This window comes from Eleutherodactylus coqui, chromosome 13 (assembly GCF_035609145.1).
Source record: "Eleutherodactylus coqui strain aEleCoq1 chromosome 13, aEleCoq1.hap1, whole genome shotgun sequence".
Lineage (NCBI taxonomy): Eukaryota > Metazoa > Chordata > Amphibia > Anura > Eleutherodactylidae > Eleutherodactylus > Eleutherodactylus coqui.
The window spans coordinates 69,865,370-69,889,294 of record NC_089849.1 but is presented as its reverse complement, the minus strand read 5'-3'; the positions used below and the strand labels follow the sequence as shown (position 1 = coordinate 69,889,294).

General features: G+C 42.1%; 1 protein-coding gene across 7 annotated transcripts in view; it reads right to left on the bottom strand.

The window, feature by feature from the left end:
• The window catches only part of SLC16A5 (solute carrier family 16 member 5), a 34,511-nt gene extending 22,296 nt beyond the window's left edge, over positions 1–12,215 (bottom strand). The window contains exons 1-2 of one of the 7 annotated variants that reach the window (XM_066587993.1): positions 12,073–12,215; positions 6,558–6,781 (exon numbers count right to left, since the gene is read on the bottom strand). In XM_066587993.1, the coding sequence (XP_066444090.1) occupies positions 6,558–6,744 (187 nt within the window). In that variant the 5' untranslated portion in view covers positions 6,745–6,781; positions 12,073–12,215. The other 6 variants (XM_066587997.1, XM_066587996.1, XM_066587992.1 and 3 more) reach the window with 6 other exon arrangements.
• Between the last annotated feature and the right edge of the window lie 11,710 nt (positions 12,216–23,925).

Genomic DNA, 23,925 nt, shown 5'->3' with positions numbered 1-23,925 from the left:
AAACAAGGCTATCCGTTCCTGTATATCTTTACTTCTTATGCTGCATGCAATAATGAATACAGTTTTTCTTGTGTTCACAATGACATTTGCGAAATCATTCTGTCCTTTTGCAACATTTTGTTATTCTGTATTTAGTCTATTTGTACATTGATAATGCATTAGGACAGGAATGTAAAACCTCGGTTTAGGTTTCACATGATATTTCATTTTCCATTCAGGCGTTCTGTGTGTTATCAGTCCCTTTAGGTTATGTTGATATTACAGCAAATCTGTATCTGATCCCGAGCTGGCTGCTGGCGTAATTCTAAACCTATTACCATCTTTGAAACTATTTTTATTGCTTTAGTGCATATAACATAAAAATGACTTTGCATATAGTCTTGATTAAAAATCTGTTTGCCTTTTTTTTACAGCACCTATACAGATCTTTTTATCTTCATGGACGGATGCCATTAAAGTCAATGGACTACAAAGTTCTTGCTAACATAAGAACGTATTGTACATTTAGTAGGTTAGCAAGAAATAGGAGATAAATGGAAGCAAATATTGCTACAGGATAAGGGCTACAGCCCACAGATAGATTTACGGCGTGTTTCACGCGGCGGAAATCCTCGGCGTTATCCAGCCGCTATTAGGTTCTATTGAACCTAATAGCTCAATGTTCACGGTGTGGAATTCCGCAGTGTGAAAGGAATTGCGTCATGCTTTAATTGCCACGGGAAAACGTGCGGCTGGCTTCCATTGTAGTCAATGCAAGCCATCTGTTACGCGATACTTCCATTGTGAGTACAGCGGAAGTATCGCGTGATTTCGTGTCATCTCCCACTGCTGGTGTGTCATGCGCTGTACTGTGCATGTGCGCCAGCTCACCAGACGGGACTCGCTTGGCGGATTCGGTGAGGTGAGTATGGGGTTTTCGGGGGGGCGTCGTGTTAGACTCTGCTGCGATATTTTGCTGGCGGAGTCCGACTAGGCCGTGGGCATGAGGCATAAGACTGCACAGGAATTATATTAATAGGCTCTGACTATGAAGATTTATAGGTCTGCATAGGAACGGAAGACAAAAAAGTTGGATATTTGAAAATTTATTTGCAAAGTTTTTTTTAGATGCATTATAGTAATAAAAATGCAAAGGGGAACATACCATATACATAACTATACAAAGGGGTCAGTCCAACTGTAGGAGATAAGCCTAAATTTCTTAAGGTTATATTGCGTAACTAGCTTTCCTGGGTATCAAAAATAAGCAGATCCCACACAGAGACCATTGCAGTATTGAGGCATTAGAGCTATCACTAGTATCCTAGTGTTACGTATCTTCTACTAAACCATCCCCTCTGCATCCCTGTTTAATTTTCTCATTTCCATTTCCCCCACCCCACTTTAAAAAAATGTTACTTTTAAAAAACATTTTCTGGCAATATAGCCACATGACGGTTACTTTTTGTGGGATTAGTTGTATTTTGCAGTGGTACCATTTAATAAACTAAATAATGTATTGGAAAAAAAAATTCTCAGTGAGGTGAAATGGAAAAAAGCCCAGTTTCAACATTTTATGCGGTGTGTTTTGTTTTTACAGCATTCATGGCGCAATAAAAATGACTTGTTGTTATTCTGTGTATCAGTACAATTATGGCGATACCAAATTTATAGTTTTTTTATGTTTGCTACTTTAAATTATAAATTACCTTTTTTAAACAAAATAATTGCTTTGTGTCACCATAACATTTTCATTATTTCCCGGGCCAATGTAAGGGCTTGCTTTTTGTGGAGTGACCTTTACTTTCTTTTGCCATCACTTTGGGGTACATATTACTTTTTATTCAATTTTTTCTTGGAGATGGTGGAACAAAAAAAGCCGAATTCCGGCAAAACTGATGGCTTTCACCGTGCGGGATATATAGTGTGATATTTAATAAATTTAACTTTTATGGGTGCGGCAATACCAATTTTTTTATTTTTGGATGACTGCGAAAATGTTTTTTTTTTACTTTGAATATTTTTTAAATTGACTATTAATTAAAAAACGTTATTAATCTTAGTTTTACTTTTTTCTAATTCTCCACTGGGGACTTGAACTGGTGATCATCTAATCGCATGTGCAGTATAGTGCAGTAGTAAAGTATTGCAATATATTATAGATTTACTGGCATTCTATTAAGCCCTATCACAGGCAGGGCTTGGTGGCTAGAAATCCATGGTAGGCCTGGGGGCGTTCTTAAGACCTCTGGCTGCCAAGGCAACCAAATCCACGATCTGCACATTTGTTTGTATGTCATAGGCTCCTAGATGCCTTGGGGGCTCTCAACCAAACTTGGCACATACTCTTTATGATCCAACTTAAAATATTGGAGGTGGGAAGGTTTCAACTGTTGCTTTTGCAACCAATCACATCTCAACTTTCACTTTACTAGAGGTTGCCATGTTCAACAAACACATTTTTTTACACCGTCTTAATAAATGAGGCCTATTGTATAATCTATGGTGAAATACGATACTTTGTGATTCAGCGAGGTAAATAATTCAGATGTGTGGTGAGACTGGAATGCCACAGAAAAAGCGTAAACCCATAAGACAAGTCCAGCCAAAAGCAAAGAAAGAGTAAAATTACTGCAAGTGAGTGAGACAAGCAAACTATGTGACCAACAACTTAAGAATGAGCTGGAAAAAGCCAAGACATTAAAGGATGCAGAGACGTCCGAACAACATGAGATACAAATTCAAAAAGAGAAGGCAAGATCCAGCGCATCAAGAGCTACAGAGACCCAAAACAGCATCAGGCCTGAATTCAAAAAGAGAGGGGAAGAGCCAGTGCTTCAAGGGCATCAAAAACCATGGAACAGCATGAAGCTCAACTTTAGGCATTACGGGAAAAAGCCACTACATCAAGGGCTGCAGAGACCCCGAAACAGCATCATGCTTGAATTTTTCAAAGAGTAAGACAGAGCCAGCGCCTCAAGGGCAGCAAGGTTTTCCAAAATGGAAGGTTTTTTTTTTAATATGACCCTCACGAGGACCACAATCAACATCCATTATTGTTGGTTGAATGGACCACGTGTGCAGTTATTGTTCTGTAAGAGTAGAAACATGAACACTAGGAATATAAGCTAGTATGCCATCACACAATGGCTGGTGGCATGACATATGTAATGATTCTAATTTGTGGCCAGTGGTTAGGTGGAAGCCCACTTTGTTATCTGTTTGTACGGTTTAAAGGGGTTTTCCAGGACAAAAATAAAGATACATTGAATACTCCCCTAACCCGGCGGCTACCTGTCCAGCGCTGCAACCTGGGTGTCCGCCACACTGAACCTGGAAGAAATGGCAGGTGGTCATATGCTGCTCATTGAAGGCCATAGAAGAATCACCCCCGCTGAATCCTGTGACTAGCTGAGCGGTCACATACACAATGAACAGCACATGATCGTCTGCTACTTCTTCCGGGTTCCGTGCGGCAGGCACCCAGGCTGCAACTCTGGATGGAGAACCCTTTTAACTTTTTTTTTTTAATCTAGTGGAAAACCCCTTTAACCATTCAATTAATTGTGGTTGGACAATGCAAGCGCTGCAAAGGTCTAAAGGTGGCCATACACATTAGATGAATGCTTGCTGAACCTGCTGATTTTGGAGGGATGGGCTGACTATCTAATTTGTATGGGTGTGCCCCTTATCTCTCCAGAGGACAGATGTCCAGGGGAAGAAGGAACAATGTGTTGGATTTCCTCATTCTTATGGAAGTGGCTTTTTCCCGTCTCCATAGTAAGAACACATGCATGCTTGAATGAGCCATCCTGTGTGCATATGGGCCCGAGGGTGGGAAGGAATAGCTGTACTACGTCCAATGTTTAAAGGGGAACGGACACCTTAAACTGAAGGACAAAATGACTGCCAGGAAATGTAGTTGTAATGATGATCAGTATGCAGCAGTGTATTTCTATGAAGACATTACTTTCCATTCACACATTTTGTGCTATGTTAAAGGGAACCAGTTAGGAGATTTATTATGCTACCCAAACCACAAGTGGCATGACATCCTGATACATTATGAACGGCTATGTCTTACTTTGAAATGTCGTGGCATCTCTGAGAAAACCTACTTTACAAAGAAGTTTGGGAGGAGATAGAGAATTATCGGCGCGGCTCCCCACCAGGTTCAACGAGTCAGCTCCGCTACATTGACAGGTCTCTCCTTGTACACAAATAGCTGGTGGGGAGTCGATGATTCTTCTCCCTGTTCCCAGCCCCTTTGTAAACTATGTTTTTAAGAAAAGTCATGAGTGAACTCAAAAGGAATTGGGAATTTGAAGCAAGGGTTTATACTTTTTCCTGCTGGATCCACTTCTGGCTTTGGCTCCAAAAACTGCATTAAAAACTAGAGTAGCATTTTACAAAAAACAACTTCTGTGTGTGATATTTTGATGTGAAACATACTTTTTAAAATGATTTCTCTTAATTTTCTATGGCACTATCTATATTAAAAAAACATACCATTATGATCATCACCCATAACAGATCTAACAGATCTTTGAAAGCTGGAGGCAGCTAACATATGATCGGACCACTGACAATAGGTGATAGCCACAGCTCACCTCCTCCCCCTCCCTGTACAGTGACCTCTGGACAGTCACTGAGCCTGCACAAATCACTTGCCTATAGAAGACAAGGAGTCATCCCCAGACTATAGTATTATATGCGCATACGGTTGGAGTAAAGCATATCTCTGAATGCTGTTACCAGAGCAGCAGCTCCGGAAAGATGGCTGCCCCCATACTCCTAAACGGAAAGTATGATAAAAAAAAATAGAAAACGCAATATGTTTCAAAATCTGGTTTGAATTAGTAAAGAAGACCTCTGAATGATACATGCCCTTTAAAGTTCTCAATGATGCTACTTTGTACATCGTGAACCTCGTTAGGTCTACAGATTTTTAGTGCACATCTTGGAAGTAAATTATTCTTACTACCTGGTTGGATACCAAAACACATAAGAAGCTTTTGCTAAATATAGACATGGGCGCAGGTATTTAGCTCCTACTGCTAAGCCTATGAGGGATAATAACAGGATTCATGATCTATACTTGGCAGGGAAAACATTACAAGACTCTTGAATGCTTCCTATTGTTCATCCTCAGCCAAGATGAAGGTGTTAATTATTTGTCACCCTTGTCCTTTGTAGTTTAGGTCAAAATATCACAACAAGAAATTAGTACATAGGCGGGACAAACAGCATCTTATTTTTAAAAGGAAATGGAAACACTCAAAGGCTAAAAAAAAGTCTTGACCTAGTCTTACTCACGCAGCTACATCACTCATCTGTGTGAATAACACATGATCATGTCCCGTTTCAGCCTTTAGATGTACGCAAGAGTTCCTATTTACTGACACCAAGCAGAGATCTTGAAAAAGTGAGTAACTGAAACAGAAACTATATAGCTAAAGTGCTTGTCCAGTTATAAACTACTGATGGCCTATCCTTAGGATAGACTATGAATGGTAGATCCGCTGGGGTCCTCCACTTGGAACCCCCGCTATTCACTGGAGCAATGCACTTATTCACTGAACTGATTTGTGCAGGAAGCATATAGCTCTGCTCCAACTCGTTGTGGCCAAACTTGGTATTACAGGCACAGTTCCTATTTACTTCTATGTAATACCAAGCATGCAATACCAAACATGGCCACTGCAGTGGAAATTGAGCTATCTGCTTTCTGCACAATTCAACTCCATGCACAAGCACACTGGTTGAACAAACTGCTAATTGGCGGGCGTCCTGAACGGTAGACCCTCACTGCTTTATTACTGTTTAGGCCATCCATAGTTTACAAACTGAACAACCAATTTAACTAACTTTTTACGCTACAGTGAATTAACAAGTTACATGAAATCGGGAACTCCCTTTAAAAGGATATTCTAGGACTGAAAAAATATTTTACAGGCTTAAAACGGTGTAAAATAAAGAAAAAATGAATACTTTCTCTAGTGGCATCCTGTCCTGAACTCCCAGTGCCCGCTGCTCTGAACACGGAAGAAGCCAATGGGCAGTTATATGACTGTTCAGCCATTCTCAAGCTTCAGTGGCTATGGAAGAATCACCACTGAAATCTGTAATTGGGTGATCAGTCATGTGCATCATGAAAGACACGGGACCACCCTCCAGCTTCTTCTGGGGTCTGACTGGTCGAGACCGGGGCTCCAGCATTAAATATGAAAACAACTGGTGTAGGTGAGTATTCACTTTTTCTTTATTTTGCACCGTTTTAAGCTTGGAAAATTTGTTTTTACAGTCCAAGAAAAAACCCCCAAAAACATTTAAATGCAATCTACTGATTGTCATATAAAACAATTACCATAGAGATTTGTTACCATGCTTTAAAGCTAATTCTCAAATACAATCTATATAATCCATCTTTTATAGCAGATCGTAGTTATCACATTTTATGGACACAAAAAATAAGTTAGATACCAGAAAAACCTTACAAATACTTTTTGCATCAGATGTAATGTTACAACATACGTAAAAATGATTTTTTTTGTTTTTTTCTCAAAGATTATACGAACCTCCAGCATGCAGTACAGCTAAGACAATAGATGGAAACCAGGATGTCTCTGTGTTGGATGCCTGGAAGGAGTTCTGGAGCTCGGTATAAAACACCCCGATGCAGGAAGGAAACCCAAGAGTCAATGCATGGGTGATCATGGCTGCAACAAGCACAACCCATGACCATGGCCCATCAGGGGTTTCCATTCTGGCTTTTTCTTCAGGTAGCTTTCTATGGTGTAATCTGTACAATGAGAGAGTTATGTGTAAATGCTCACCTTTCACAAACACATGCATTTAGTAGCATAATTACTATAATTACTGTTGGCTATTTATAGATAATTGGCTTGATTCAATTAATGTTCACTAAACATGTATCTGTAGATAGAGCTATAGAATGACTGCTGATGTATGACAGGTTGCCATGGATGAAATCTCCAGGTCGATGAGCATCCTGAAGTTCTGTCTACATATGTGCACTGGCCACTTTAAAGGGATTGTTCAGTTATTTTAAAAAATAATAAACGGAGATATACTTACCCCTCCGCGGTTGCTGGGCTCCAGCACTTCAGCCCGCTGCAGTCCCGGGTTTGTTGTGACAGATAATGTCCCAGGAAATCACTTGACCGCTGCATCCAAGGAAGAGGCTGCAGCATCATGTTCTTGAACTCATGGCATCATAGCGCTCAGGATGTGAGCACCGATGCCTGGAGAACGGGCGTTGATGTTTCGCCGAACTAGGCGTCATCAGGGGAAAAAACTGCTGTCTTCTCGCTGAGCACTTCACATTCTATGAGAAACACTGACTAGTGAGAGTTTAGAAATAGCGAGAAGTCAGCAAACCAGCGATGATTTTTATGCTGGTTGAAAGGGAGTGACAAATGAAAAGTTAACAAATAATACATTTCTTCAAAATTCTTTGAACAAATGTTGCGCAATAATCTTCTTGTGTAAATGACCCTCTATTTAAGTGATTCTAAAGAAACCATCAGAAGACTTCACAACTTCAGCATCCTTAAAAAATGCCTAATTGGCAAGTCTGGATGTTGCGAGCCTATATATTAATATCAGACACAACTTAGGCATTGAAGCAGTAAAATATTTCCTGTATACACCGGGTACTCAATATTATGTGCAGAATACGTTTCTTGGGCATCTACTCCACTTCTTGCTGACTCATAACTATTTTTTATTCAATGAGACCTTCTTCTTGCAGACACGTGGCCCCACCATGGGAACGGTTTTGTGCATCTACTTACACTAACCTGTTCCTGGGGTGGTGGGAGGCTAGCACTGTCTTTTCTAGGGAATTCGATATATACAATAGACTTATCCTTTTTGGAGCTTTTATATTGATGAAATCCTCATAATTTGGGATAGGGATGTCACCAATTTCCATGCCTTTATGGATAAACTCAATCACAATTCCATTGGTTGGGGTCATAACCAATGGGGTTTTAGTTGCCCTGTGGCAACTTTATTCTTCTACCCCTTTAATATAGACACCAGCCCTTTCATGATTGGAGCTTCCCTGTATGGAAATTAGACATGTGAGCCTAGAGTGCAGCCTAAAATCATGTGGGCAAGAATATGCACACATACACACCAACATAGTCTATTGGCTTGGCGGCATGCAGCAAATACATGTGTCATTATGTACTTGCACACACATCCATGTGAGCCCGGCATTACTATTTGAACAAGTCTTATGATGTATTTATAAACACATAACAAGTACATACACTAACAAATCATTCATGTACAGACATATCTATAACCACTCCACTTCTCATAAATACTAACATATGCATCATGCACAGATAAAAAGGAACTTGCCTAAACCGTCAGATTGCAGACACCGATAATTTCCACATACAGTTGCGGCTCATAGGCAGAACAGTAAGAAATAACAATTGCAATCCAGCTTTGCATTCCTTCCTAACTTCCTGCTACAGTGGCATATATGACACACGGGTATCTTTCATACAGTGTCTCGGAAATGACGTTCTGAACAATTAGAAATACATAAGATTCTTACTGCCGGATCTTCCTTTTTCGTTCCCTTCGAGGCTCGCTCTGTCTGCCTTGCACACACACGCATGCAGCCAATACACACAAACACTCCCTTATTCGAGCCACTACAGCAGACAGACACTTTTGTAGTATACCTTGTGTTTCCTCCCCAGTCACCTGTAGCTATGCAGCTAGTTCTGACGCCCGCCTCTTCTCTGTTACCTGTGCAATCTGCGATAACTGTTCTCCTCGCTCACTAGAATACACTGGCGGTGCTTAGCATTATATTCCCTCCCCTTTCACCTGAATCTTAGGGACACCTGGCGTCAGGTAACCGTGACACAGCATATGTACAGCAAGAGCGTGTACAATAAATTATATGGGGTAGAGGGCAAGGCATCATGGGCATCACCTCTCACACACTTCAATTAACAGGAAAGAGAAACAATAATTTATTCTATGTACCTTAACTATCTTACCTGTTATGTGTGTACACAAATATAGTACAAAACAAGCTCATGTAGGCCGTCCTTCCAAGAACAAAATTTCCATCTTGCGCTAAACTTTTTTTTTTTTACTGGGAGGTTTATGTACCAATTTGGAGCCAATTTGGTGGATAACATACCCTACCTATTAATTCTATCTGACACTTTGAAATAAAGCATTGACCACTATTGTACAATTTGAAGACATTACAGAATTCACAAAGAGTGTAAAGAAGTAGAAGGGAAAGAAAGACAGGAAAATCTCGGAAGTCATTTATTTTTCGGAGGACAAGCAGAAAGATGTGAGTGTCTTGGAGCGCCTGACTCCCACCCCTACAGTCAAACTCACCGCATTCATAGCTACTCTTACATAAGACACACAGTATAGAGTTACAAGTGACATGACTAAAATAGGAGGACATTTCCAGATGATACAGATAGACCGGTGTCTGAATCATTTCACTGTGGGGCACATCATACAAGCTGGTACAAATATGTAAAAAACATATATTTGAGTTTTGTGCTTTGCCTCATGTAAGGGCACTAGACTCACATTTGCCCAACTGCAGATTGACTTTGCACAGCTATCTGCATGCTAGTGAAATGCCCCCTTATACCCCTTTTACTCACGATTCTCATTCGCCTGAGTGAACGAGAAGTGTACAATTCTCGTTCGTCGTTCAGTCGTTGGCTCGCATTCAAGCTGAACAATTAATTTCACTTGTTTGAACAATTTTATGAACGATAATCGTTCTATGCAAATGTAGCATAAGGCTGCCTATGGATGCAATGCAGATTATGACTAGAAATACTCCGCTGTTCACATTTCATGACTGAGACTACATTGCACAGTGGCCTGGATTGGTATTGCAGGCTGAGTTCCATTTACTTCAATAGAACTCAGCTTGCAGTACCAACCTCGAAGACTGTAGCAAAACAGCTCAGTACACAAAGACACTGACCCAGGAAAACAGCTGATCCCTGGGGGTCCCATGCGGCAGACCCCCCCCCCCTTCCCGCCGATCTGTTATAGCTATTGCTGAGGATAGGTGATCAATAGCTAGAAGTGAGACAACCCCTTTAACAAATCTAGAAAATAATGATATCAATATAAATTGTAGACTGAACATGAGTCAATAATGTGATGCAGCAGCCAAAAAGGCAAACAATTCTGGGATGCAGTAAGAGAATCATAGAGTCTAGATCACATGAAGAAATTATCCCTCTCTACTCTTCCTTAGTCAGACCTCATCTGGAATACTGTGTCCAGTTCTGGGCACCCAATTTAAAGAAAACATTGACAAACTGGAGCAAGTTCAGAGAACAGCTACCAGGATGGGGAGTGATCTGCAAATCATGTCCTATGAAGAATGGTTAAAGGATCTGGGAATGTTTAGCTTGCAAAAAGGAAGGCTGAGAGCAGACTTGATAGCGGTCTACAAATATCTGAAGGGCTGTCACAGTGCAGATGGGTCGGCCCTATTCTCATCTCTACTAGGAAAGACTAGAAGCAATGGGATGAAACTGAAAGGGAGGAGACACAGATTAGATATTAGAAAAAACTTTTTGACAGTGAGGGTGATCAATGAGTGGAACAGATTGCCTTGGGAGGTGGTGAGTTCTTCTACAATGGACGTCTTCAAACAGACTAGATAGACATCTGTCTGGGCTGATTTAATGAATCCTGCATTGAGCAGGGGGTTGGACCCGATGACCGTGGAGGGCCCTTCCAACTCTACAATTCTATGATTCTATGAAATATGCCCTATCATAGCATATAAACACCATTAAGGAGGATCCCCAATCTATCAGCCAAAGCAGAGAGTCGCTGACAAGCACCAGTTGTCAGTCTCTGCATGAACTGAACCAAACAGGCTCCTCATAGAAACTCATTTTACAGTTACTGAAGATGATTAGAGGCTCACAGTTGTAATGAAGATGACAGTTCATCCTTCTGAATGTATACATATGGTCTGTAGCTTATTTAGGAGACTGTAAAAGGTAATTATACACTGTCCTCCCAGCAGGCATAAAAAGTACTAACTTGAACTGCCCATGTTATGCATCATGAGATTGCTAGTACAGCACAGAGGAAGAGAAAGCAGGGAAAAATCTAAAAATCAAGATGATGTCTGATAAGTATCAGACAGGAGGCTGTACTGCATGGAAGTGACTGTGATAGGCCGCCTGCAGACAGCTGGGTCGGATCCCGCTGCGGGGATGCGGACCCGTGCACCTGCAGAGGCCTGTGGCTCACCCGCTCCAGGCGTTTTCGGTCTCCTGCTATGCACCGGCTGCCGGCCAGCCCGCACATGCGCTGAACGGAGATGGCCCATCACTACTGACATTTCTGTGCGGGCCTCTGCGAGACCCACACAGAAATAGAACATGCTGCGATTTGTTTTCAGGTGGGCACGGGCAGAAAATCCCGCCGCGGAATTTCCGCCAGTGTGCAGGGGGACATATACTTAGGAGACATCCAAATTGTGATAAACAATGAGGTGAGGAGTGCTGGGATAGAAAAATGTGTTTTCGCTGGCATGGCCCTTTAAGTACAACCTAGTTTTATTAGTAATATTTATCTGCAGAGATTACAGGCTTGTATGCACTTTTCATCATGGGTGTGGGTGACAGACAAACCCACTAATTAGAAAAGGTGTACACAGACTTTTGTGTAATGTGTGTGTGTGTATATAGGAAAAAGACATTTCATTATGCTTTTCTCTGCTTTGATCATTCAGGGGTCAAATATCCAACTGACAAAAAGTCTAATACATACATATATAATGAGAGATACTGTAATTTGAAGCAAAAGTATTGCAACATGACTTTAACCAGTTAAATCTTTTCCATTATACACATGTAATTAGTTAGCAGGAACTCATTCATGTTACATACAGTTCACTCATAGGGGGTCTCCAAAAAGCGGGTTATGGAAAGTATTAGGAATTGGAAAGCAGATATGATGCAGGTGAAGGGATTAGTAAATGATTTAGAGAAGTAGCAGGATTGAAAGTGAGCACTGATATAAACTTACCATTTATATTAAGTAGCAGGGCCTCATTTTACTTTTCATGTGTTAACTTGTCCTTCAAGGTCCTCACCTGCCCTCTCAGTTTATTTCTGTTTTCGCTATCCCGTGAGTCAGGAGTTACTGTAGGTGCAGAATATAGATCCCTGGAATAGAGACAAAACTCAGCAGAGGCACAAGTCAGAAAGGGGAGGAGACTTGAAGGAAAAAAGTAGAGTATAGGAGGAAAAGGGGAATGGAAGGAGGGAAAGTAAATGCTTCTTAAGGAGGGAGAACGGATACAGGCAGGACTAGGGCATGGATGTAGGAAACAAATCTAGAGAAAATGCGGAAATTGAAGTCCAGAGCAGGCACAGGGATATGCAGAATATAACTTACACCAACAAGCTAGAACATCACATGACACAGTAATACCTGAATCAACTACAGTTAGAAAGATTTGCAAAAAGAACTAAAGCACATACCGAAGTACATAATTTCTCATCAGTAGAACATTTCCTTTTTGACTGAAATGAAACTCGGTAACTCTTTTGTTTATACACTCTTTGTCCAAAAAAAACAAAGCCCCTAGAAGGAGTTTTTGTTCTGCTGCAAGACTTTGTACACAATTACATCTCAGGCAGATATACAAATGATTAGAGTTGTGATGTTATTAGAGGAACGGTCTTGTCACCGGAGGCCCTAAAAGTGGTTCCCCCTTTGACCTATAAAAGGCTCTCGGAGGCTCCTTGTGTGTAGTGACCTCTTCTTCTGCTTGTGTAGAGATTGTTGACCACTAGACGTGCTTCTACGACGCAATCGAAAAGATTATGCCCAGTTAACAGAGTTTGAGAGGGGGCGCATTATTGGAATGTAAAAAGCTGGATGGTCATATTGACGAATACCTGGGCCATTCTGATCAAACTGTTAGGAAGTGTTGGGACTAGAGGAGGCCTGAGGAAACACACAAGGCAACTGAGTTTAGGATGCCCTCAACAGACTGCCAGTAGAAAGAATCGTCTGACAAGCATGAGCAGCTCCAATTGTTTTGTTGTTTACCATCCAGGGAAAGGTGGCGCCATCGTTACAGGCCCCTCTGTCTGTCGAACCATTTCCAGACACTTGGCTGAAGGACATTTGGTTTGATAGCACCAATTACATGTACTGCCTTTGACACCCATCCACCGTCACCTTCATTTGAAGTGGTTTCGTGAATATCGAAACTGGACTGCTGTGGATGGAACCTGGTTGTCTAATCCAGGTCTAATTTTGGCACTGATGACGACCGTGTTCAAGGTTAGAGACCTAGGTGTGAGCACCTCAATCCTGCTTTTGCTGTGGAGCGGCACACTGCCCCCACTGCTGGTGTGATAATCTGGGTTGGCCATTGCATGCATAGCCGGTTACCCCTAGTAGTGGTACAAGGGACAATGACAGCTCAGCGATATGTTCAGGACATCCTGCAGCCACATGTGTTCCTCTAATGGCAGGGCTTCCAAGAGGCATTTACCAGCAGGATAATGCTCAGCGGCACACAAGGTGGTCACAGGAATGTTCCCACAACATTGTCACACTCCCGTGGCTGCCCGGTCACCAGATTTATCACCACTAGAACATGTTTGGGACCATCTGGGACACCAACTTTGACAGCCTTCAACTTTTCATGATCTAGTGGACCGATATGCTGCTGGATACCATACGGAACCTCCATGCCTACATGTCCACCCGTATCATATCTTGTATCCAACCCAGAGGCAGTCCAATAGGGTTATAGAGTTTTCACAGTATAGACAGTTAAAACTGTATCAGGTATATATAAAAACCTGGGGCTCGGAGTCCATCTGTATCAGCCTAAAATATTATAAAGGCAATAGTGTATGAGATTGAAACCTTCAAAATAAACAAATTCTGTTCGTCCCACCTTAGGTAGGCATGTGTATAGTTTCTTGGTGAGAGAACAATCCACACTAAGTTTCAAAATTAGTTCAATTGATCCATTTGTAGCTTTAGCTATGTAATTTATGTCTCTGATGTAGTGAGTGTTCCTCATGGTTCATAGCTCGAAGCATTTCCTTCTGCTCATCAGGCAGATCATCAGGAGATCTAAGAACTCATAATGGATCAACCTTTAATCTAATTTCTCTATTTTATTTAGAAAGGTGTTATATTCCATAGACATATATCAAAGGATCTTTTTGTGGTAGATCACAAATATACCTCATAGACGACGTGATCTCTTGGTCTACTTTCTTGTGATTCCTTTACATACACTAATAATAAATATTATCGAGCAGGCATTTATTCATACTCTCCTAGTTTCATATACTCATAAAACCACTCGGGGTATTTATATCCTTTCGGGGTAATTGCATACAATGTCTCTGTATGATCTGCTTATAGGTATCTATATCTATGACTGCTTTATTAATCAGTATAGCTGTCTCCCACCTACATGGTGTCCACCCCTCTGGTCAATATCTAGGAGGTGTCATAACACAATTTGAAAATACGTGGATTATATCTTAAATATGCGCGGACAGTCGCTGATGCAGAAACACTCCTTTTATGGAGTCTGCGTGGGGAGATAATATATCTCCCTATGCCTGTCCACACTCTGGAAGAAGTGCTCCAGGCACCCAGGGCTAAGATAAATCTGCCCGACCACTAGCAGATTCCTGCAGATTCGGCTTGTTATCTATAGAAGATCTCAGAGCAGCGTTTCCCCTCAGTTAGCCCTCTTTCATTAAGGTGTTTTAGATTCCTGCCTGCATAGATTCTAAATAAAGACTTCAAAATAACAAATAGATATAGCTCATGGCCTGGATGGTAGGCCACGAGTGAAACAGATATAGCTCATGGCCTGGATGGTAGGCCACGAGTGAAACAGATATAACTCATGGCCTGGATGGTAGGCCACGAGTGAAACAGATATAACTCATGGCCTGGATGGTAGGCCACGAGTGAAACAGATATAGCTCATGGCCTGGATGGTAGGCCACGAGTGAAACAGATATAACTCATGGCCTGGATGGTAGGCCACGAGTGAAACAGATATAGCTAATGGCCTGGATAGTAGGCCACGAGTGAAACAGATATAACTCATGGCCTGGATGGTAGGCCACCCGTATCACATCTTGTATCCAACCTAGAGGCGACCCAACAGGGTACTAGAGCCTCCATTCTTTTCTGTTGCTGGGGGTTACCGCTGTCAAACAACAACCTGATGTGGCCCTGATTAACATAAATAGCTGTGATGTCTTAACAAAAGAATAAAGACAACAAAAATACACTTTAACATATGCATTCAGAGCCTTGGCCAGGGGCTACTTTTAACAGCAAGCATATTGACAGGCAACATCCCACTATCTCTCATCTGCATATAAGAGGTGTACGCCTATGAGTTCCACTGCTGGTTATTTACTGTTTATCTGTGTATATATTTATATGTATATATACACACTGTTTATCTGTATACTTCTGGGAGGTCTGTTGCATACCAGAAACATAACTCTTTTCATCTTGTGCCCTTCCCACCCTCCAGGATCTATCAGTAATCCTTTAATTCATCAATATTGAGATAAGAAGGTTTTCAATGGTAAATGAGGCCCTGTGAATTGTGTGAAGCATGGCTGCTGTAATGGAATACTTTTATCTTGTACATAATAACGTGAATGCCTTCTGGGCATAAAACAATATCGGCTTACGTGGCAGGAAATCCAATCTGGACCTGTATATATTAGCAACAATAAACACATAAAAAGAGTTGCCAACAACTAGCCATGGCCAGAGAGGTGCAATGGGTTTGTTGGTGGTATATTAAATCATAGGGTGCGCTAGTAAACAGTGTCCGTAATTCTGGACCACAGTTTAAACTGGTTAGTAAGATATCGATCATGCTTCTGCAATTAGTTAGGTGAAGATCAGAAGCAATGTCATAAAATATTCTGCCTAAAACTTTGTGGTCTGTAAAAAGTGGAAAACTCAGACTTTTTGACATGACCTGGAGAATACAGAATAAGGCTGACATTAGCCGTATACAGCATCCTAATGGGTGTTAATGCTTCAGATGTGTATTACATTCATTATATATAATGGAGATGTAAAGTATACCAGAAATTTTAGTGTCTGTTAAAATACTGTAGGGTGAAGAATACATAACTGTTGCAGAAAGTTATACCACTCCATTCCTTTAGTGGTAATCTCAACTAGGCCTAAGAGAGCTATCCAAGTTTTCTGAAGGCCTCAAACACATATAGGGGCAGTTTTCTGGTGTACAGACATACATTAGTGTTCAGGCTGAATACCATATTTGTGAAGCCCCTCTATATGTTTTCAGACCAACACTAATGGTTTTGAAAAAGTGTGTGGGATTTCTGATTTGCTCTATGTGGGTTTCATTTACTGCTGTTTAAACTCCCATATCGCCTTCAGCAATGTGACTTAATAGAGTTGTCCAATTGTGAAGTATTGCTGGCATAACCCCAGGACAGATCATCAATCGTAGATTGACAGGAGTCCGTCACCAGGGACCCCCACCAATCAGCTGTTCACTGGACCAATATGTTCATGCACTTGTAGTGGCCCAGAACACCATCCTGGTCCCCTCCATAAATGTCATACGTTTTGTCCTATGTAGATGCACTGTGCAAAGCTTGTCCTGTCATATCCAGTGTGTGTGTTGCACAGCTGCGGCGCTTGAGAGGTTAACTCTAATAAAATCATTGCCTACATGTAAATGTATCAGTCTATCATGTCATGTGGTATGAGTGAAGGTATATATAGGAGTGTTTGAGAGCGGGAAAGGAGTTCATCTTCAGGAGCAGAGAGTGTTAACACAGAGCCGCATGGAAGCACTTTCGGCTTCCATGTAGGTGAATATAGAGGAAGAGGAGCGATATCCCGTGGCGAGTGAAGTCTGGATGTCAATGGAGTGAGTCTCACTATCAGAGAGAGAGAGAGAGCAATCCAAAATAGTTCTGTATAGAGGAACCCATCGTACATGTACCAGTTCACACTACAGGGTTTTCCTGTGTGGCTGTCCAAATCCTGAGTCATGCCCACGTGTCTGCCATTTGGGGTGTAATTGTCTAAGCCTTCCTTTAAATAATTTGCCAGAGAGTCTGCGAAATGACCCCTACGCCCTTCCTCCTCTGGAGTGCTCCCAGTCCAGGAGCGGTGCCGTACAGATAACATGGACTGTAGGACCATTTGTATCCTGTGTATCCTCCTTGACCTCTGAATTCTAGCCTGTGTTTCCTTAAAGAGAATTGTACCTGTATGGCATTTATTATCTGTTATCAAAGTTTAATTTTGAAGTAAAGTTATACTGAGCCTCAACCATTCCTGGGGACCCGAAGGTACTATACACAAGTTTCTGTTCTTTTCTCTGCCCGTAAACAGACCAATGTGTGGGAACGGTGGCGTCACGAGTGATAACTACTAACCCCTTCATCCTGTGTATTGACATTCCCTATCCTAGAGGTGTCAAAGGTGTCCTGCGATTCTGCTCTGGCCTTGGCTACGTGATATCCCTCAGGGACCAGAGCCTGGTAAGTGCCACCATGACAAGCCAACACTTATCCCTCCCAGCTCTACATGTTAGTCAAGTGTCTGGGGTCATCCCTCTGGGGTGTTGCACACTGAGTTGCAGGAAGCAGACAGCTCCATTCCCACTCCAGTGGTGATGCTTGGTATTTGAGGCATTAAACTGTAAGAAAACCTGGACTGCAGTGCAAACAGATATGTCTACTTTTTGCAAAAATCAACTCAGTTGCATAAGTGCACCAACTCAATGAACAACTGACTGGTGGGGGTCCCGGGTGATGGGTCTTTACCAATCTACTAATGATGACCCATCCTGAGGATAGGCCATCAATAGTTTGCAACTGGACAACCCTATTAAAAAGGACATGTCCTACGATCAGGGAGACAGGCTACATACATTTAGGCAGTTCCCACTGATTCCTCCAGCCCCCATTCACCTACAGTTGCTTCAGGAACTTTCCAAGCCTCACAATAAGCTGCTGTTGAATGGGTGGTCTCCACCACCACGTGTCAATAGATGACATAACATTTGACTGACACTGGGGGTGGAGACAGCATACTTGACAGATTAGTGGTGGGCTCGGAAAATAGCCGAAGCGATTATGAAGAATAGAAAAAATTAAAACCATTGAAGGACGCAGCTCCTCCTATGGTCAAAGAATGTGATAAGTCCTCTTAAAGCTATGCAAACATAGGTCAGTATGCTTAGTCATGTTGTGTTGTTAGATTGTGAGTAGAATGACGATTTTAGTTGTTTTTTTTTTCGAAATTCCAGACAAATCCCCTTGAGAATGTCAAGCTGCTCCTGAAATGTTACTGTTCCCTGTCTTATAGCACTATTATAACTTTCTCAAGCAAGTAAAACACAGGTCTTAGAGTTTACATGTATAGTTTTTCATCATAATCAGACTCTAGAATAGCACATGCTAAAAGCACATTACTATGAGCATCTTACTGATTTGCTAAAAGTCTTAAATTAAGCATGTGTTACTACTACTCTCACACATCAGTTTTTTACCGCGATTATCGCGGTATAGCGCTCCCATTGATTTCAATGTGGCCTCGCAGACATGCTCCTGATCGTGGCGCTTTTGAGTGCTGTCAGCTCTATTTTTTGGCATTTAACACACCTCATCACCCAGCACAATGATGGGTTGTGTTAAAACTGCTGAGGCCAAAAACTAAAGTAAAATCGCGCAAACCGCTGCGATCAAAAACACTAAAGTATACATGTCATGCATATATGCCAGGAATATCTCCTTATGTATACCCTAGACATATAGCCTAGACTCACTGAACTTTATAATAAAGGCCATAGTAAGGTGACCAGATGTCCCGATTTAGGCGGGACAGCCCCGCTTTGGGACCTTGTGACCTTGTGAGACAGCCATTTGTCCAACTTTTGTCCCACTTTCGGGATGCGGGGTAACCATAAAGGTGTTTACCAACCTCGTCTTCCCGGCTGGTAATCATTCTGCGGCGCTGCTGCTGGATGCACACACTGATGGCAATGTGTGCATCCATGATTTTCCTCCCCTAACCTCTCCTCCTTGGTTCTGCAGTAGCAGAGGAGAGGGGAGGAGGTGCTGCTGCAGGCACACACACTTCAGCCTGCAGCAGCACTGAGAAAAGGAACAGCAACGCTTTGAAGACCAGGAGGAGGGTGAGTATATTGGTTACAGGGAGGGCTCTATTACTACTGGGGCTACTGTGCGGGTCACTGTTACTACTGGGGTCGAAATAGGAGACACTATTAGTAATAGTTTCCCCTATATCAGCCCAGTAGTAATAGTATTACTACTGAGGCAAATGTGGAGGCTGTATTACTACTGAGGCCATTGTGGGGGTCTCTATTACTACTGGGGCTTTTGTAGGGGTCGCTGTTACTACTGGGGCTAATATAGGCGTCGCTGTTACTACTGGGGCTGATAAAGGGGTCGCTGTTACTACTGGGGCTGATAAAGGGGTCACTGTTACTACTGTAGTCAATATAAGGGATTGTATATTGTTCGCTTGGCATGCAGTTACACTGAACAATAATTCGGTAGTTTTGATTATTCATTAGATCAAGACCATGCCTCTATTCAACTCTTCTATGAGTTCTTTCTATTCTGCAAATCCTCGAGACGTCTGTTTATACTAAAAGATTTGCAGCAGGCAAAAAATGATTTTTTGGTCCGCATGAAAAATCCAATCACCGATAAAATCTTAAAACAGAAAAAAATCTTAAAAGCAGATTGTTCAGTCAGTGCATTTGGACCTAACAGTTATTGTGCAAACCAATCAATCTAACAATTATCTGCACAACTGTACTGTGTAAAAGGCCCTTAAGTCCCAATAGAAGATTGGTCAGTGTGCTGGATTGATGTCTTAAGGCATATTTAGACACAACGATAATCGCTCAAAAGATGTCGCTCAAGCGACTTTTGAGCGATCATCGTTGTGTCATTTACAGTGCAAGATGATCGCTCAAGATGAGCGATCACCTTACGCTGCCAGCGGAGGATGCAGAAGACAAACGGGGTGTCCCTGCTTGTCTTCTGCATACAACTGTTCCCCCGCTCCGAGCGCCCGGCTGTTATACAGACGAGCGCTCGGAGCGGAGGATGCAGAAGACAAGCGGGGTGTCCCCACTTGTCTTCTGCATCCAGATGTTTTCTACACGGAGCACCCGGCTGTTATTATAGCCAAGCACTCGGAGTAGTGGATGCAGAAGACAAAAAATATAGGATATCAGCAGTGGAATTCAGCGACTGAAATTCCCTGCTGTGTGAAAAAATAGGTCTTGACCTATCTTTTGGCAAGAAATCGCAGAAACCTCCATAGACTCCCATGGGAGACTATGCAAGGCGGCCGGCAAAGGGAGATTAATTCCTCAGTAGTGCGATGCTGGGGTTCCCCTACAGGGGTTAATAAGGAAACCCCCTTCATCTCTCTCTCTCCAGTGAAATGAAGCCCCACTTTTATCTATTTTGTCCTGCACCTTATTATCAGCAAATTTATCACCATGAGGCCGGTTTCACACGGGCGAGAAAATTGCATGATTTTCAAGCAAAGAAAGTGAGTGAAAACGCAGAGTTATGAAACCAATGATTTTCAATTGCTTTTATTCTCATTTGTGATGTTTTCACTTACACAATGTTGCGTGGAAGAAAAATTGCAGCATGTTCTATCTTTTTACTATATCGCCCATTGTTCTCCCAAGCGATGGGAAAACTCCTTGAGCCTCTGCTGCGGCTGTGACAGCCACGGCAGGGGAATCCCTTCATCGCTGGTGGGGGAATCCCTTAATCGTGGCTCGATATCGTCCTCGGCCATGTAAAACTAGCTTAACAAAGATCTTTTTTTTCGTGGTCATAAATTAGCTGATAAGAGCAGTTATCTGACTGACAGATCTCCCATTGAGACTTATGGTGCTTTTACACAGGACGATCTGTTGGGCAACAGATGCCCGATTGGCCATACCAATCATTCACTGACTGAATAGCGGCTAAGCGGACTGGGGATCATTCCGGCTGTCTCCATTCACAGTAAGCAGGCAGTCGTTCAAAAGTGGCATGGCCTACTGCAGCCTGTTGGATTTACTATAGTTTATGTCAGAAACGTGTAAACTATAGTGACAATCTACGTAGCTGCAATTGATATCACGGTCTGGAACATGGACTGACCACACATGCACCAGATGTCTTCAGAGGCATGTGACCATTAAAGAATTTGGCGCACATGACTCCAGGTCAGTGGTGTATAAATCGCCAATCCAAGTTAATTCCCCCATTGGGTATAGTAGAAACATTAGGAGGTCTTTGACCCATTATGAATTTTGCAATGTGGCCCTATGATTTTTGTGGAAGTCTGTGTGGAAGAGGTCATTTATATGCCCACTGCATGCAACAAGTATAGCAGAAAGGTAGAACCAAGATATACACAGAGACATGCTACCCATTTAGGCCGGATTCACAAGAGTATATGCATATTTTTGCATGCATTTGTGCCGCATTGTGCGCATCAGGCGTTGTGTATATGCGAGTGCAACAGAGTTTTTACTGTACTATTTGTGCACGCATCTATGCTTCGAGTCACTGAAATGGCCAATTAGTTTAATGAGTTTAAGATATCCTCTTTCCATGCGCAGGAAAATAGTGCATGATATTTTTTGGCATGACAGAATTGCGCACGCCAAATACATGCAAATGAACAAACCAATTAAAATCAGTTGGGGTCTATTTTCTGCATATTGCACGCAGAAGTTTTTCGTGCACAAATACATCCGTATGAACGCAGCTTCACTTTGAAACTATTTTTCACCACTGACTTTGTATCTGTAAAGGTTGTGAACAGATGCTGGATAAATACTACTTTTACTCTTTGTCCACACCGGCCCACACTAGTAAATTCTTAGCGTCTGTAAAGAATGATTACATCCTTTTAGTTGCAGTACTTATATTTCTTGCAGACTTTTTAATGGAAGTAAACAAATGTTGGAAGCATTTTCTGATCCCGAACATGTACAAATACAAAATGTGAACATAGTCTAATTAATCGCTTCAGGTCTATCACACATCCATAGTTCATGTGAACAGACTGACTCCTTACCTCCACCTCTCGCAGCTGTGAACCGAGTATTGCAGGACAGTTCTTCCTCAGACTGAGGTATGCTGGTAACCTAGTGCTGCATTTCTGTACTCGTACTTATAGTTTTCATGTGCAAACGTCATCTTCTAGTCCTTTGCCATATTTGTGACGAGGCTCACGACCGCTGGGGTTTGTTTTAGTCTTGCTAAAATGAAGTGATGCAAACTTCCTCTTCCTCTCTAGGAATGTTGTTTCCTAATTAGAGTCTGATACATGAGAGATTCAAAGTAACGTCTAATGACGTAAAAGAAACATTGCACTATACTTGCTGGCCTAATATTGTTTTAGGTGCCAACCTGAAGGACTGAGGTAGCAGAGGAACAAAATGTGTTTACTTATATGTCATCCAGTTCAGCCTATTACCTTCTCCAGTGTTGATCCAGAGGAAGGCAAAAAAAGCCAATGAGGTAGAAGCCAATTTTCCCAATTTTTAAGGGATTTCAAATGAGGTCTAAAAGCAAGATCTTGGGTTAAGCTTCTGCCACTAGGAGGCAACACTAAGCATACAAGTGTTAACTCCTCCTACTAGCTATCCCCCTCCTGCAGGCATTCAGCGAGCTCAGTTTTTAGCTTAGTGTCTGTAGGAGGCAGACCTCTTCAATCAGGACCACATGGATGTGGGCACACAGGGCAGCCAGGACTCTCCCTGTCCTGCACGAGAAGGGCAGACTGCACGTGCCTGTCCTCCTCCAAGAAGAAAAGGAGGCACGTCAGCTACGTATGATCATGACCTGCCAGCCTCTCTAAAGGCTAGTAGATGGGTCTCAGTGCTGGATCTGAGGGAGCATCTCTCAGCATCATCACACCTGGTCGAGTAGGTAAGTTAATAGGTGAGTATTTTTAACTTGCTACCCTGCTCTTGTAACAGAAGGCCTCCTGTGTCACTGTGCCTTCCATTGCTGTTCTTTTGCTGACATGCAGTGTATGTATTTTGCCACTATGCAGCAGGTGTATTTTGCCACTATGCCCTGGGTGTATTTTGCCGCTACCCGGCAGGTGTATTTTGCTGCTATGCAGCATCGGAACTGGAAGAACAGCTAATAGGATCAGAGGTAGAACAATGAAAATTTAAAATAACAACCACCATATAAATTGTATGGCAAAGAATGCAAGAAGTCTAATCAGTTAAGTTAGTGAGCTTGAAGCAAGCATGTCTGAAGAAAATTATGATATAGTGGGAATAACGGAAACATGGCTTGATGATGTGTTATTGGGCAGTGAATTTGCAGGGTTATAATCTCTTCAGAAGGGACCGTGGGAACCAGAAAGGGGGAGGGGTATGTCTGTATGTTAAATCGTACCTAATGCTGAAGCTACAAGAAGGTATAGGTGTAGAAGATGAACACATGGAATCTCTGTAAGTAGAAATACAGGGAGCAAAGAATAACAAACTCCTGATAGGGGTTTTCAATAGGCCACCAAAAACAAAAGAAGAAACTGAAATCTTATTATTAAGACAAATGGAAGAGATGTCAAACCACAATAAAGGAATTATTATGGGGGATTTTAATTATCCGGCTATAATATGGGGAGACAAAACCTGTCAATCTCATAAGGGCGATAAGCTTTTGAGAATAATTAAAGATAACTACCTTTCCCAACTTGTGCGGGAGCCAACTAGAGGGAGGGCCATTCTGGACTCAGTTTTCACTTACAAACCGGACAGAATAATGGGTGTGCTGTTACCATGCAGGGCGGCGCTGG